The 16,954-nt window shown below is 36.3% G+C and overlaps 1 protein-coding gene across 50 annotated transcripts; it reads left to right on the top strand.

The window, feature by feature from the left end:
* Nucleotides 1–7,534: 7,534 nt before the first annotated feature.
* Nucleotides 7,535–14,194, top strand: LOC107838811. Of its 50 annotated transcripts, none has more exons than XM_047395368.1 (7): nt 7,547–8,107; nt 9,788–10,412; nt 10,838–11,000; nt 11,579–11,662; nt 12,075–12,211; nt 12,522–12,601; nt 13,926–14,194. In XM_047395368.1, the coding sequence occupies exons 2-6, from the start codon at nt 10,345–10,347 to the stop codon at nt 12,550–12,552; spliced, it is 483 nt and encodes a 160-aa protein (XP_047251324.1). In that variant the 5' UTR covers nt 7,547–8,107; nt 9,788–10,344; the 3' UTR covers nt 12,553–12,601; nt 13,926–14,194. The 50 variants fall into 50 exon arrangements, 11 of the variants coding, with proteins under 11 accessions (XP_047251327.1, XP_047251324.1, XP_047251325.1 ...); XM_047395369.1 differs by lacking the exon at nt 13,926–14,194 and having other exon boundaries at nt 9,788–10,158; nt 10,290–10,412; nt 12,522–13,782; XM_047395371.1 differs by lacking the exon at nt 13,926–14,194 and having other exon boundaries at nt 7,535–8,107; nt 10,290–10,412; nt 12,522–13,782.
* The last annotated feature ends 2,760 nt before the right edge of the window (nt 14,195–16,954 follow it).

Consider the following 16,954-nt stretch of genomic DNA (forward strand, 5'->3'; position numbering starts at 1 on the left):
GATGTCGTCAGAAATGTGACGCGCCATCAGAAATATCGTCACACATTTCCCAGCTTGACATGCTAGAGTAAAATGGGTATAACTCTTTGCTCCGATATCGGCTTTAGGCATTGGTATAGTTGGAAAGCTAATTCAAAGATCTTTCATTTAATATATAGCAAGCCACCTAGTTCTTCATATACAACGAGTTATGGACGATTGAAGTTGATCCAAATTTTTACGGTCACTAAACCTTGAATGATAGGAAAGCTTTCAATTCGACCATGAGTTAGGGGACCTCTATGATCTTAATTCATGCTCAAATAGATTCCCACACGATTCAATGTATTTCATACTTGGGAGGAAATTTTTGAAATATTTTGACTCAGATTTTTGCTTTACCAAATACGCTCTAAGGCTCAGACTGGAAGAGGATTTTGAGGGGCATTACATTATCTCCCCCTTGAGAACATTCGTCCTCAAATATCGCTTAATAGACTGAGAATATGGATCAACAAAACTTACTTAAGAAATGGAAACATCTCAGATTAGGTCTATGCAACTGGAACTACTAACATATAGAGTTCTCACACTGGGCATTCATATCTGATGCATGGAATACTTGACTGATCACACACTGACAAACTGAACTCTTTCTACTAAATGCGCATATCTAATGCATGAATGTTCGGCTAAGCCAGCTTTTTAAATCACGACTTGACAATGCAACAATGACTGATGCTAACTTTATAAAGAAAATCTGAACATGCAACGGGATGAATCTAATGGCATGCAACATCATAATACTACAGGCTATCTCCTCTTTGGGACTCTATGTCCCTCTAAATACACTTTGCTGAAATACTGGAGCAGTGTGCGGGGCACCTACAGACTGGGTCATAATTAACCGATCAATATCTGAAACTTATGCATGACTCATGATAACACATAAGCTCAAAATAGGAGCAAAGGATCTAAAAATACATATCGCAAAGATGAAGGGCTCAAAACATACCCGGGTCTATTTAAGGGGATCTTTCCCAATCAAGGCGAGCCTAAAATACTTACAAACTATTATGAGCTGAAGGATGGCTATGCTAACTTCGGGGACCTGGCTTAGGACAGTCTCAAACTTTGTGACTGGTCTCTCCATATCCAAAGCACACATCACTACCGGCTCTACATACACCCTTATGATTCTTACCACATTCTTCACACAATGGGTAGGTACGAACACCACTAGTACTAATCTGGGCTTTGGAGCTTGGCGCTTCCTCAAATCTGACACCCCCAAACACAGGTGCGAGTACACTAGCTGAAGATAGAGCTGGAACTAAAAATCTCCGACCATGCTGAGAACTAATACCACCTTGAGACCCTGACTGCGAGAAACCATGACTACCTGTCTAGGCTATCTTACTCATTCTCTCTCTCTCCTTTAACTTGTCTGCTTCAATCTGTTGCGCATGAATCATTAGCCTAGAAAGATCCATATCTCTATTGAGCATGGCAGCTCAACACTCTTTCAACACATCACTTGATACCCCAGTCAAAAACTTACTCATAATCGCTCTAGGGTCAGCTATCAAGTCGGGAGTATACTTAGCTAATTGGTTAAACTTAAGACAATACTCTTTCACTGTCATGGAGCCTTTCCTTAGGTTCATAAACTCTTCTACCTTAGCTTCTCTTATTTTTAGCAGTAAAAACCTATCTAGAAAGGCACTCTAAAACTCTATCCAAGTCACGGGAGCTGCATTCTCCCCTCTACTTTTCTCCCACATCACTACCCAATCATGAGCAATATCTTTCAACCTATAAGATGCTAACTCAACACTCTCCTCCTCTGACACATGCATAATTTGGGTGATCTTCTTCACCTCCTCAAGAAACAACTGCGGATCCTCACCTATTACTAACCCAAAGAATTTGGGCGGGTTCATTTTCATGAAGCTTCTAATCCTGGCTGCGGTAGAATTCCCATCTTGCTGAGGTGGGACTACAGCCTGACGGTTGCCTTGAACATTAGTCACCGCCTGGGCTAGCGCCTAGAAAGCTGCCTAAAACTTTGTATGTGACACACTCTCATTTTCAGGATTTACTGGCCGAGAAGGCTGATCATCAACCCCATAGACAAAATCTCTATGAGGAGGCATACTCTATAAATGAAAGAATAAAGTGGATTAGATTAAGGATCAACTTGAGCTCATGCTCACTTGCATGAAATGATCACTGAAAGAAGAGGAACTGCTCCGAAGAACATCCTGTAGCCTCTTGTACATAAATGTAGCGCGCTACACACCCATGTACAAGACTCTACTAGATGCGGCTTTTCAGACTCCCTAGGATACTCTTGAACCTTAGGCTCTGATACCATGTTTGTAACGCCCTGAGATCCCATCCCAAGACGTCACACGGTGCTTATAGACCCGAAGGACCACAAGCTAACCCTTTTCTGATATCTGTACCTGTACACTACATGATATTTGAAATAAATGTGAAAACTTGCCATAAGGTTTAACACATCTATACATACTCAAAACTGAAAACTGAATACTAATACATCCGTCTGAAAAGCCTATAAACTGTCTGAACTGTGGAGTTGATGGGACAGGTCCCCAACTAACTTCATCAACTGAACAAAATCTGAAACAATAATAGTAAATTGAGATTTGTCCTCAAAAGAAGAAGACTCACTGCTACTACTGCTGATGGGGACTGAACTGCTGAGGATAATCTGCATCCTGTGCCTCTGAACCTATAATGTCAAATAAAACACCAAAGCGCAAATACATCAGTACAAGAATATACTGAGTATGTAGATGAGGTAGGCTAATGCAGAGGCTTATGCATGCATAATATCTAAACTGAATAATCATGAAATGTGTCGCATGAGAACACATACATGAATGCACAAAACATGAACACAATCATCGCAACTCTAGATACTGAAACTCGCATACCACTTTACTGAAGACTGAACTCACTACTGAGATTGAGATACTAAATCAATGACTCCTCTAATACTGATAACTGAGGATTTGGATATGCTTACATCAAGGACTGTACTCTGAGCTTACTGCTTTCGACTGACATAATTAGATATCAACTTTGCTAACAGATTAATCTGGAAGCGATTATCAATGATAAAAAGTATGATTATATTTGAATCTAACGACAAGAATATTTAATAGAAATCTGATACTGTGATCAAGCTTGTCTGGCGGCGTATCTCTGAATATGATATCAATCAACTGTATATGTGACCAAGCCTGTCTACCAAGATGGTCCATGAATCAACGAAACTATCTAAGTTCCTCATAAGGATAGATGACTTTATCTGACAGTCCTAATTTCTGAAGATTGATTCTGAAACTGAAACTGAATCTGAAACTGAAACTGTGGGAAGTAGTCACTTAATCGACGTGTCCCAACCTACCACAGGTGGGGGTCCAACCTCTACCCCCAGTTGGGAGGGTGCCAATACCGTGCCACGGGTAAAGATATTATCTTTATGTGCATTATCTTTATGTGACATTCATCTATTAGGTGCTCAAACGAAAATGGTGGAGCCCTCATCTAACAGGTCAAGCCACCCCATATACCCTCATCTAATAGGTATGATATCTCTCATCTACCCTCAACTAGTAGGTATAATGCCTCAACCTACGCTGGCTACATAGTTCTGGAGCATAAAGATTGCATCTAAGAATCACACCCTTTACTAGTAAGTGAGTTCTCATCCTTGATCTCTCTCGGTGCTAGTTTCTACTCCCAACTGAAAGACTCTAACTGATATCTTAACTGAGCACAACTGAATTGAATCTGATACTGATCATGTTTCTCAAAAGATCTAACTGAGCTATGCTGAGATTACTTAGTTCCATATCTGATGGAAAAGACATCGAATCATAGTATCTGATTGACGATATAAAGCTTGAATAGATTACTCAAATCACTTCTGAGATTAGAATTGAATCACTTGACCACTATTAGATCTGAGCTGATTACAGGACTAAGGCTAGATTACTAGCAATACAGAGATTACAGAGATTTCTGAGATTACTGACCTTTCTTAAGTTCCTCACTTGCCTGAGGATATAGAGTTCTATAGTTCACTGAGTTCTGAGAATCATGGCTTAACTGGAATTATCGAGAAACTAACACGGGCTCTAGACAACAACTCTATTTTCGGGTATAAATACCCCTAGGACTCGATAGTATAAAAGTAAGCATCATCATTCATTCATCATCACAAGCATTCATGCATCATCACAATCATTCAAGCATCTTCACAAGTAATTCAGGAATCATGCCATATGTTCATTTCCACAGTCATTAAACATCACCTCAAGCATTTAAGGATCTCAAACGTCTATTCATCATCACAGTTGCCAAGGAGTCACTTTAAGCATCTCGGAATCATAATCATATAATAACGTAGAGGAAATATGCTACTAGATTGTACTCCCTTCAACAAGGTTTTACCTTAGCTATTTCATACCTATATCGATCTTGACATGTGTTTGGATATCCTATAACTTGGGGAGACTTCATACTATCACATCATAACTTACTTGCTAACCACTTGTCATGTATTAAAAGCTTAACATATATCAAGAGCATATAATTGGGGGAATTTACAGCCATCATATCTTGATTTGTTCACTAGGGTCTTTCAACAACCACTAGACATGACCGATTTTACACCTACTTGGGAATATCATGCTATCTTGGCACATTTTACTCACTAAGGCATTTTATCAAACAATAGGCATGCATGGACTAGCTCATAATTTGGGGTTTCCTATTCAACATACTATAGTGACCCTTATGCTTCACCTAAGATCTTTATTAAACCTATGAGGAACGTTCTTCACTTATTCAACCATTTCTACACCCAAAATTCATGAACACATCACATGGAAAAACAATTTCAAGAGGGTCTATCACAAACATCACATGAATTCCACATACTAGGGTCAAAGCTCATAAATTTTGTAGGCAAACATAAATCAAAACTCAACAACACATTAAACATTCATTTCAACTCATACAATTCATTAACAACTTATAAACATAAAAATCTTTTAGTTTTAAAAAGTGTTATTGAGCTTCTTGGATGAAAGGGACCCAAGAATCAACATTTACATACCTTAACCTTTGAAATTGGATGAACTTTAGTGCTTGAAACTTTATCCACACTTGAAATAACTAAATTCTTGAAGTCCACACTATGAGGAACTTGATTCTTGAAGAAACCTTGAAGAATTTATGGATGAATTTTGAAAGATTAGGTTCTTGAATGAAACCCTAATTAGATATTCTTGGGAGAATTGGAAGAGAAAAATGATGAAATTAGGGTTTTGAAAGTGGGTTCTCATATTTATAAAGGCTCACAAAAGGTGGGAAATGACCAAAATACCCTTGGATAAACGTCTCTAAATTGCTGAAAAAAAATGGCTGACGACATTTGTGACAGGCCGTCAAACCTGTGACAGGCCGTCACAAAATGACGTCACAAAAGGGTAGATTTTGTGAGTTTCTGCCTAAGGCTGACGACGTCATCAGAAATGTGACAGGCGTCAGAAATGTCGTCAGAAATATAACAGGCCGTCAGAAATATGACGGGCCGTAAAAAATGTCGTCACACATTTCCCAGCTTGACATGCTAGAGTAAATTGGGCATAACTCTTTGCCCCGATATCGGATTTAGGCATTGGTATAGTTGAAAAGCTAATTCAAAGATCTTTCATTTGATATATAGCAAGCCACCCAGTTCTTCATGTACAACGAGTTATGGTCGATTGAAGTTGACCCAAATTTTTACGGTCACTAAAACTTGAACAATAGGAAAGCTTTCAACTCGACCATGAGTTAGGGACCTCTATGATCTTAATTCATGCTCAAATAGATTCCCATACGATTCAAAGTATTTCATACTTGGGAGGATATTTCTGAAACATTTTGACTCGGATTTTCGCTTTACCAAATACGCTCTAAGGCTCAGACTGGAAGAGAATTTTGCGGGGCATTACACCCTGAGGGGCACAAGTTTATATGGGTTCCTTATGTGTCGAAGGTATGTCCTTATTCCCTTGTTTTATATTAGTTACACACACTGGGATAATGTGAAGTCTTTTTGTTTAGGGTGAGGTATACCCTAGCCGCCCCGGCTTTTTGTTACTGTACTTCTTTTTCTGTCGGGCATGGTATGGTTGTAGAACCAACATGTCTAGCATGAAAATGTGCTTGTATCACACATAACATGAAAAGGTGAAGACTAGTCTGGTGACACAATAATGGGAACCAATATCAACCTCTCCTTCAAGCAATTGAAATCCTTGAGACACTTATCATAAAACAAAAATTTCACCTTCTTCTCTAAAAATATGGATAGAAGAGTCGCAATTTTAGTGAAAACCTTGATAAATCTTTTGAAGAAACTTGCATGACCCAAAAGATTTGTATACCTCGAACTGATACCGACAGTGGGAATTTTCCAAACACCTCAATCTTTGCTTTGTCCACCTTAATACCATACTTGGAGAATTTGTGCCCTAGCACGATACCTTTTCTCACTATAAAGTTGCATTTTTCCTAGTTTAGTACCAAACTGCACTCTTTGCATCTCTGTAGTGCACTGGCCATTTGGGCTAAACAATTATTGAAAAAATCCCTGACCACTAAAAAGTCATCCATGAATACCTCAATCATGCCTTCCACCATATCAGAGAATATGGACATCATATATCTCTAAAAAGTGGTAGGTGCATTGCAAAGTCCAAACAACATCCTCTTGAGTTTAAAAGTCCCATAACAGCAAATAAAGGTAGTTTTTTCTTGGTCTTTAGGAGCAATCATGATTTTATTGTAACACGAATACCCATCAAGAAAATAGTGCCAACCCCTCCATTTTATTATATCCAACATCTGACCCGAAAACGGTATAAGGAAATGGTCCTTTTGTGTTAACTTGTTTAGCTTTTTGTAATCCATGCACACTCTCCAACTGGTTACTGGCCTCATTGGCACTAATTCATTCTTTTTATTTAGAACCATTATGATTCCCCCTTGGTTTAGTACGCATTGAACCGAGCTAATCTACTTACAGTCTGCAATAGGAAAAACTACCCCAGAATCTAACCATTTAATTATCTAATTTTCACCACTTTTTTCATAAGAGGGTTTAGTTGTCTCTAATGCTTAATACTAGGAATGTTGTCCAGCTCTAGTTATATCTTATGTGTGCAGAATCCTTGTGGAATCCCCAAAATATCAACAATGCTCGACCCAATAGCTCTCTTAAACTTTTGTAACACTAATATCACACTACCAGAAATTGGGCCTATGATAATGAATTTTTTAGCGATGGTTGCAAGTTCGTCGCTATTAATATTTTATAGCAACGCTTTTATCCGTTGCCAAAAATAATTATTTTATTAGCACTATGACCATTTCAATTGAATATAAACCGTGACAATAGGTGTATATATAACAATACTTTTTTTAAACGTCGCCATAGAAACATCTATGGCAATACTTAATTGGAAAAACCCATCTATTACATCAATTATTAATTCCCTCCATAATAATTCATATGAGTCCACCAAAATAAAACATTTTTCTCTTTTCTCAATAAAAAATATCTATAAACCAAAACCCATTTCTCTTTCTCTTTCTCTTTCTCAATTGCAGCTTTCTCTCTCTCTTTCTTTCTAAGGTGAACCAAAACCCATTTCTCACATAGATTAGCGATAGCTGGTACTAGGTCATAGTCAGTTGATTCGAGTTCTTAGCTATGCAAATATATTTAGTTTTAGTATGAAAATAGCATCTGAGAGCAGATAAATTGAAAATCCATTTCTTAGGTAAATCAAAAATCGAGTATTGCAGCTTTCTTAGGTGAATTGAAAACCCTTTCTCAGATAATTAATTTTTGAAGCATCTGTGAATTAAGCATTATTCATGAGGGCAAATTGATTTTGGAAGCGTCTGTTATAGAGAAATTGAATCTTGGAGGTGAATTTGGTGAGGAGAAGGAAATTGGAAATCGATTGAAGAAGAAGCTCGTTAAGGAAGGTGAAGGTTGGGACACACTTAAAGATGGTGATGAAGTTGATTAAAGGTAATTGATTTACATATTATTATTGTTATTATTATTTAAACTGCCAATTAACCTGAACTTTGATTATGTTTATTTGTTGATTTTGCTCGCAATGGTATCTAGATTACTGTCCCGGTTGCAAAATAGTTGTGACTTTTACTTTTCGAGAGTTAATTAGGCTATTTTTTAAAGCTAAATATATTATATTGATTTGATATTTTAAAATTAAAATTTATGTAATAAAAATTAGATAGAGAGTACTATAAACTAGAGTTTTCTCCAATTTCCTGGGGAATTTTGGGGGGGTGTAATAGAGTAACTCTAAATCGGTGAGTAGTGTATGTGGTTGTTGATCTCGATCTAAATTTGGTAGTTTGGAACTTACCCTGATCAGAGATTGTGAGGCCAGGCCTCAAAGCCATATAACTTAGTTATATCCAGTCATAAAAGTGGAGAGGTCAAACTGATGCATTTATTGACTGAGATCTCCCTTATCTTAGACAGTGATACTGTGATGTTATTAACGGCGCTGCATAGAGTCATGGATAAAGTTGTAACTCCTATATTTCCCAGAAATATGGTTTCAGAGTAGTTGATAAGCTAGGACTTGTTAGGTGTAAAAGTCCTCCCTTTTCTATTTCCTTAAGAACCCTGGGATTGTGGAGCATCATTTAGGAGTGTTTTCTTTATCTTCCTGAATGTTTCTAATATTTGTAAGCTTGTTCAAGATTTTTCTTGTCATGTATTTTGGTGATATAATCAAGAAGGAAATCTCAGTTAACTATAGTAGTTGGCAAATGTAATATTTTCCACGAATGGCCGGCTTGGTGATGGGATAAGTGTTGTAGGTATAATTGTGTTTATTTTTACTTTTTGTTTGGTTTTATAATGTTTACGGTCTGTTTCACTGTAAGCTGATGCCAAGAATAGGTTTCTGTCATCTTTTTCAATTTCATTAAAAAACTAAATCTTTATGGTGCCATGTATACCTATTGTACATAGGTTAATGTCCCTGTTAGGTTTGCTTTTTGATGGATGTCATTTACTGATATTTGTCTTTCCATTAACTTATAGATAAAAGAATATTTTCTCTCCTTAATAGTTCATATGTATACATGGTATCTAAATGCGCTTATTCAACAGATTACTAAAAGCAGTTTGGGAAAGAATATTATCCTGAATAGCTGTTATACCTACATGTGTTGTGTTTATGATGCAATTGATTGTGATGACATGAAACTATCCTAGTAACTAGGTAGAGCAGAAGTCTTGTGGTTTTACCATTAATGTGCTTGGTTGCAAATGGTTTGTATTAGGATCTTTTTCAACCAACATCCAACCTTTTGGCCATTTCTATTCAAGGATTGAGAGAGAGAATTCATGAAAAGTTTGTGCATTTTTGAACTGCTTGCCCATGCTAATGTAGTTTCCTATAGAATATTCCAGTTTTTATGCATTGATTGCATACTTCAGTTCCTTCATATGTCAATTTCTAATAAGTTATGTGGTGACTTTAGCTATTTAAAAGTGGCATTCTCATAAAAAGCTATTCCATGGAGAATCAAAACATTTTTGTTAACCAAGAGTTTCCTGATGTCAAGGCCTTCTGTTGTGCAATTAAAGAGGCTGCTATTGCACCACATTTTAAGCTTCGTATTGTAAAAAGTGATCTGATTTACTACATTGCTAAATGTAACTCAGAAGGTTGTCCGTGGTGTATTCGTGCAATTAAGTTTCCCAATGCTCCCACCTTTACTATATGAATCCTTGAGGGAGCACATACCTGTGGGGGAACTACACAAAATAGACATCATCAGGCTTCTGTTGTTGGATAGTGAACTTCATAGAGGAGCATTTGCATGATAACATAAATTACAAGCCAAACGGTATTTCGCATGATATCTATAAGCAGTATGGTGCAACTATACCATACAAGCAAACTCGGTGAGCCAAGAAAATAGGGATGCAAGTTATATATGGATCTTCCAAATATATTGTGAGCAAATCAAGAAGACAAATCCTGGAAGTCATGCTGAGGTTTTTAAAGCTGGTCCAAATGGTCGCTTTATGAGGTTCTTCATTTCCTTTTACGCTTCTCTTCATATGTTCCAGAATGGTTGCTTGCTTGTTATTTGTCTTGGTGGTATCCATCTTAAGAGAAAATACTTAGATACTTTACTCTCAGCGAGTTCTTTTGATACAGATGGTAGAGTGTTTTCGCTTGCTTTTGGTGTTATCAATGAAGAAAATGATGATAGATGGATGTGGTTCTTGTTAGAGTTTTGCAAAGCTCTAGACATGAGCACCGAGAAGATACCGATTACAGGTATTTAGCATTAGATTTGAAATATTTTTCACTTTTGGAATTTGTGGAATTGAAGATAAAGTTTTGGTTATATTTTTTTGTAAAGAATATTTTCAAATAATAGTTCAAGCTTGGTTGTACTTACATACAACTTAAACATGAAAAGTGAATTTTTCTTGGTTTTTTTATAATAGGTGATTGTGAGACTTGAATTTTAGACTTATGTTTGCTCTATTGTCATATTGAGAACACTAGACATCTATTTGCTCTAATATCATATTGAATTGTGTGACTGTCCTATCTAAAAAATTAGCAAATCAAGTTGTTAGAGAGAATACACTTTTAATTACAAAATAGTATAATGTGTCTTCAATAGGTAAGTAGATTGATGTGACAACTTTGATAACTGCAAGCCCGAACACATCTTCTGGTTTGTCTTTTGGAAGGCAAAGGGTAAAGGATCCTGGAGCGGTGTTTATTGCTGGTGCCACTGGACAAGTTGGTATCCGCATTGCTCAGATACTGCTGTGTGAAGGTTATAGTGAAAGAGCTGGAGTTTCTAACCTTGGTGCAGCACAAAAACTAGCTTGTCTCTCCATTAGCAACAAGGTCGGTTTCTTTGTCCTTGGAAATACAGACCTTGTTAGAGTATCTGGCATTGGTTGTTGGAATGAACCATTGTCTTATATGTTTTTGGGCAATATTAATTCATGAGCTTGCATTTGGTTGAATTAGGTTCAAGCTCCACTTTTCCCTGTTAGAGTCATCTATGTTGTGTTCACAATATTGAGCCTGGATACTATATTGTTACAATTTAGATGTCCAGCCTTTTGTTGTGGGAGGGGAGGAGTGTTATAATGTCTTATTTTCTATTCTGTTTCTATCTGAACCTTACGACGCTTGATCTCTATACTCTTTTTGTTAATATCTCACTATGTGAAGGTTAGACTTTGACTAAAAGTTGCAATATGTAGGATTTGATGCTTACTTGGTTGGTGGATGTGTCAGAGATCTAATTCTCAGTAGAATACCAAAAGATTTTGATGTAATAGAAACTGCAACACTTTCGCAGGCCCAAGACACATTCAAATAGTATCCTAACAATGAGGAAGTCATGTTTGGTTTCAACTACTGCCTTCTCATCCCCATGATTTGATATTTATGTCTGTGTGTTCTATTTGTCATAGATAAAAAGGAGTTTCCATCATGCAATAGTTGTTGGACGACAGTTTCCAATATGTAGAGTACACGTCAACGGTTTTACTGTGGAGGTAGTTGCAGCTTTATGTTATAGATCTGTTGCACATTCTATACTTATATGCTTGTGCGAGCATGATCTATTTCTCTTTTGTATTCTTATCATCTTTTTGTTATAAGTAGCTACTTGCTGTAAAATGAAAATCATTAAAGTGACTTGAGAAGTGAGACGTGATGTAGTCTTACTATTCAGATTGATCTGTAAATTTATCATTTTGATCAAAATTATGGTAAAAGTGGTTGAGAAAAGGAGAGCATTCATTGAAGAACTTCCATTTGTGATGAGTGCTGACCTCTCTTTGAACTTATATTGGATAGATAATAGATCTAAAATCATTTTCTCCTAGATGGACTAGATATGTTGGTTATCATCTTTCACACACTATACATATTTAATTAGTGTAGAATTCGGGTTCCATCTCTTAGGTATCAAGTTTTGGTACTGCAGCAAAGCAAACCAGAAAAAGAGAGAAACATTTTGTTCCTAAAATGACAAAGGAATTTCATCAGAAGGATTTCATTATCTGGAAGGATTCAATGCACCGATACTCCACTGTTAACAAGTATCTCTTTACTCTTTGTTCCTGTTAGAAAATGAAGCTAACTCTAATTTCTATTATGTAAATTATTCGCTGGGAAAGGGAGGATCTAGAAGGCTTTGTAGGCTATTGTTCTACTGCTGGACTATGTTTGTTTTGGTTTTAAATGTCTGGTCTCCTTCCTCTTACTACCACTAACTCAAAATGAATATCTATGTAGGCAGCCAAAGACCAAAGAAAGGGCCAAATTGTTGTTTTAAACACACATTTTTACGTTTTTTGTGTAATTATGTTGATCTATGCTAAAAAATAATGGAAAAGTTAATAATTGCAGATCTATAGGAGATAGATGGCAATGGTCTTGACAGAAAAATGGAGGAACGCAGTGCGACATAAAGGTGGCGGTCATCTAGAGTTAGGTTCTATGATGTGCACTGCGCTGCTTCCATACTTGATTTCCCCATGTTGTGGTCCTCAATTAATATCTAGAAACCTAATATGGTACTTATTTTCAATGTTGAATCATACCCTTCATTAGTAACAGAATAAAAGCGAGAAGTTTACTAGTACATCAATAAAACTTAGCATACAGAGAGGTCAGTTGTCTACTTATAGACTATATTTTAGTAACTTTTGCCTTTTGATTTTTCAAAGGCTCACCACCAGCATTCTCTATTTTATTCTTAAGTTTCGAAGCCTGAAGTGGCATACAGGATTTAAAATAGCTTTTGCAACTATCTGTGCATGAAACTAATCATAGAATGGTCTTGAAAAAAAGGATAAACTGATAGCTAGCCATGTTATCACCTTCTCTTTAAGCTGTTTTGAACCTTGTGTAAGCCTGTCCATTTCTTTTTCTCCAGCAGTAATTATTATCTTCAGTTGCTTCAATCTATTAACTTCATACTTACGGGGTTCTGTAAAAGCTAGGGGGAATAGTTCTATAAATAAGAATCCTAGATTCCATATGTTTATGGAATCCTATACTTGTATTCAGGTGTAGTGTAGTAATGGTATTATTTATTGTAAATGCCATTGATTAGAAGTTGGATGAAATTATTCCTCTAATTTCTTTTATCGGGTTAAACAATCATGCACAAGCTGTTCTGCTGGGATGTGGTTTTCTTGGACATGATTCTGTAGGTACTTTATTTGGATGTTGAAATCATGGAAAACATGTAAGGTCGGGGAGACATCCACAAGTTATTCTAACTGATCAGTCAAAACCATTGCAAATGTAGTTTCTAAGGTTTTCCGTTAAACTTGTCATTGTCATAGTTTGTGATGTATCTTGCAGCGTGTTCTTGAGAACTTGAGAGGACTGAAGGGCTATGGGCCACATTTAGAAACCCATTTGAGAATATCAACTCTCATACTAGGCCAATAGACAACCGTTTTGACCTTATATGTACCTTGTGGCCCTGAATAACCTCCAAGAGGGGATTGATGCATAACTTCAAAGATCTTCATTCTCAAAGTGGTGTATTTTCCCACAAACAACTTAATTTTATACCTGAGAATGCCTTGATGTAGGGTATAATCATGTCTGAAGTGCAGGATCAGTGATCTCAATAATGATTAGTTGTTGAGCCAAAGAGGCATGTTCATAATTGTCACTAATTGTCACATATTGAATTTTACTTGTGCAAATTTTCTTGAAATGCTGTGTTTTATGTTTTGTAAATAGAAATATGTTGTCATTTTAGTGTTAATTATATTATTTGCTCTCTTTTTATAGTTGTCCAAAATGAATAAAGAGATGAAGAAAGTGATGAAGACATTGACCGACCTTACTTGATAAGATATTAGGTTGCTGATAAATGCTCTAATATCAATAGTTTTGTATTGAATTTCTTGAAACCTATCGTAGCTCGAACTTGCTACTGTAAAAAAATTAACTAATCATTTGGACTTAAGTAACATTTTGCTTTTGGGTTTAAATTAGTAGCATGTTGCAAATTGTAGATTATGAGATTATTAATGAATGATTTTGTTTTGTGATGTTCATATATTGTGTTATAATTTATAATTTATGTAAATAAAAATTTACATTAATACGAGTGATTATTTATGTAAATCATTTTAATTTAATAACATGAGGCAACAATCATTGCAATAGATCAATAAATCATTGCAATAGGTAATCAAAAATCACCGCAAAAGACCAATAAAACCGTTGCAATAGTTTAATGAAATAGTTGTAATAGGTACTTAGAAAATGGTGCAGCAGAAAAACAGAACAGTTGCAATAGATGCTATTGCAACAGTTTAATATCGTTGCTATAGAATCTGTTGCAGCAGTTAGTAACCGTTGTAATTGATGAAAAGAGGCAACCAAGTAAGTCAAAAAATAATCGCTTCTATAGCTTTATCTATGGTGACGGTTTTAGTCAATTGTCACATAAATCGTTGCTATAGACCTATTGAAACGCCCACATAAAGGACGATTGCTGAACCGTTGCAGTAGATCTATGGAAATGATTTTGTTACCAATTGTATTGGTTTTGCAACCATCAACATAGGGGTAATTTCATGTAGTGTCAAATCCTCCACCTGTGCATCTGCCAAATCTGCTGCAATAATTATCGGCACGATATTCTTGGACCCCAAGAATGCATACTACAAATGAAGGCCTTCAACATCAATACCGAAGGTTCTTCAATCAACGGTCTTGCAGGAGGTGTGGTTTTGTTCTTCTAGTAAAGATAAAGATCTATCTTTTTGGGGGCATAATTGTAAGATCCTATGCCATGGAGTGCACTAACCATCTCATGTCATGACTCGAAGCTACCCCTAGTCATGATAATGGTGCTTACGGTCACAAGTGATCACAATCTAACACATGAGCTTGTACCTGCTGTAAGCATTGAATAAAATAATAATAAAACACGTATCCAGAAGATATTCTCCTAAAGTAATACCAATCTAAATACTAAGATATGATTACATCACAAGTCTAAAACATTTGATAAATACCAAAAACCAACAGTCTATCTAAGCGACAGAAAAGTTCTGAAAGAACTGGTAATTGACTAACTGCCTTCCTGACTGTCTAATCGTCTGAAAGCCTCTAAACTGAATGAGGATTTGATGGGACAGACCCTTAACTAACTCTAACTAACTAAACATAAGGAAGTACTAAAGTAACTAAAATAAATAAATCATGTCCTCGATGGATGAGGACTCACCACTACTGCTGCTGAGTATGCTGAGCTGTCTAAGACCAATTGGGAAACTGAGTGTCCAAACCTATGTTGTAAGAAAACATAGTGCAAAGAAAAGTATGCAATCAGTTCTTTGAGTGTACTGGTACGTGAGATAAAGACTGACTGAAATACATGAGATAACTGAGCATAAGTGCATAAACATGTAAAATCTTAGAATGCAAGACTAAGCATAAACATGTTTCTAAGATAATCTGTAAATAACTGAATAACTAAAAATCTTTATGCCTTGGTAAAGCAAACCTGAGCTGAGATAGGTTGATTATCAATTAACTGGCACTGTATACTGATTAACTGATATCTAAATACTGATCATGTGATACTGAACTTTACTTAGTCTGAATAATTGGGTTGAAACTATGGAAGGTATCTTGTAACTAACATGCTCCAATCTGAGTTAATTGGGGTCCAACCTATAAATTTAGTTGGAAGGGTGTTAGTACCGTGCCACGCGTACTAAACTGGCTGTGTGGATCCACTAGTATGATGTACCGAAGGACTACTGTGTCATGCCTAAACTCACGGGTGACTACTGAGAGAATGTCAAGCCTAAATTGATGAGTGACCCCTCATATCCTACGCTGGATACGTAGATCAGGAATACAGGACTGTTACTAATGACTCTGCCTAACTGATAGGGAAATTGCCATCCCTGCATTTGCTCAGTGCTAAATACTACACCCAACTGAACAAACACTGATACTGAACTGAACTAAGGTTAACTGAATAGTATTTCTGATAGTGCTCATCATGATCATATCAACTGAATAAATAGGAATATTCATGGTTTAACTTAAATCATTACTTTAAAATCTAAAATCAGGTAAAACACGTTGGTATCAATTGTTTATAACCCACCAGCATTGAATGATCATAAAATATGACATTTAACCTTAAAACTATAGTATGGAATCATGGTTAAACCCAAGACAAACATTTCACCAAACATGTGAAAGCATGGACTTGAACATGAGGATATTCTAAACTTGAGAAATCAACAACATGAAATTCACTTGAATAAGACATGGGAAACTGAGATTTAAAGCATGAGTAAATCAATTATTGCATGGGATCATACGTGGGTTGAATTAAATTAAATTACCAAGGAAAACATAAATTAAACTCATATTGAACATGTAAAATATCAAAATAATGGAAAAATCCATTCTTTAATTTAAAAGAGGGTTTTTGGGCTCCATGGGTGCAAGGTACCCATGAATGAACACCCCATATACCTTAAGCTTCTTAACTTGAAATGAAAACACTAATCTTGATCCTTTCTTAAAGGTTCTTGAACTTGGGGAACTTGAATTCTTTATTTCTTAGGGAAAAAGGAACTCAATTTTGTTCTTGGGGAAATGGGAGGGTTTTCTTGAGAGAAATTTGGAGAAGAAGGACAAATAATGCCCTAACTGATGCCCTAAGTCGTGATATGAATGATTGGGTTGAGGGGGAAAAAACCAATTGCCTCTCAGTCATTAAAGTTCAGTACTGGATGGAATAGGCTCACCACGATGCGGTCTTATTATGGTCGTTGATTTCC

The sequence above is a fragment of the Capsicum annuum genome, chromosome 8 (genome assembly GCF_002878395.1).
Source record: "Capsicum annuum cultivar UCD-10X-F1 chromosome 8, UCD10Xv1.1, whole genome shotgun sequence".
Lineage (NCBI taxonomy): Eukaryota > Viridiplantae > Streptophyta > Magnoliopsida > Solanales > Solanaceae > Capsicum > Capsicum annuum.

Bases quoted from the DNA above. Each gene is read 5' to 3' on its own strand.
- LOC107838811 (XM_047395371.1), top strand. From the start codon at position 10,345: ATGGATGTGGTTCTTGTTAGAGTTTTGCAAAGCTCTAGACATGAGCAC. The intron at 10,413-10,837 runs GTATTTAGCATT...GTCTTTTGGAAG, and splicing joins CGAGAAGATACCGATTACAG to GCAAAGGGTAAAGGATCCTG. The intron at 11,663-12,074 runs GTAGTTGCAGCT...TCCATCTCTTAG, and splicing joins TCAACGGTTTTACTGTGGAG to GTATCAAGTTTTGGTACTGC.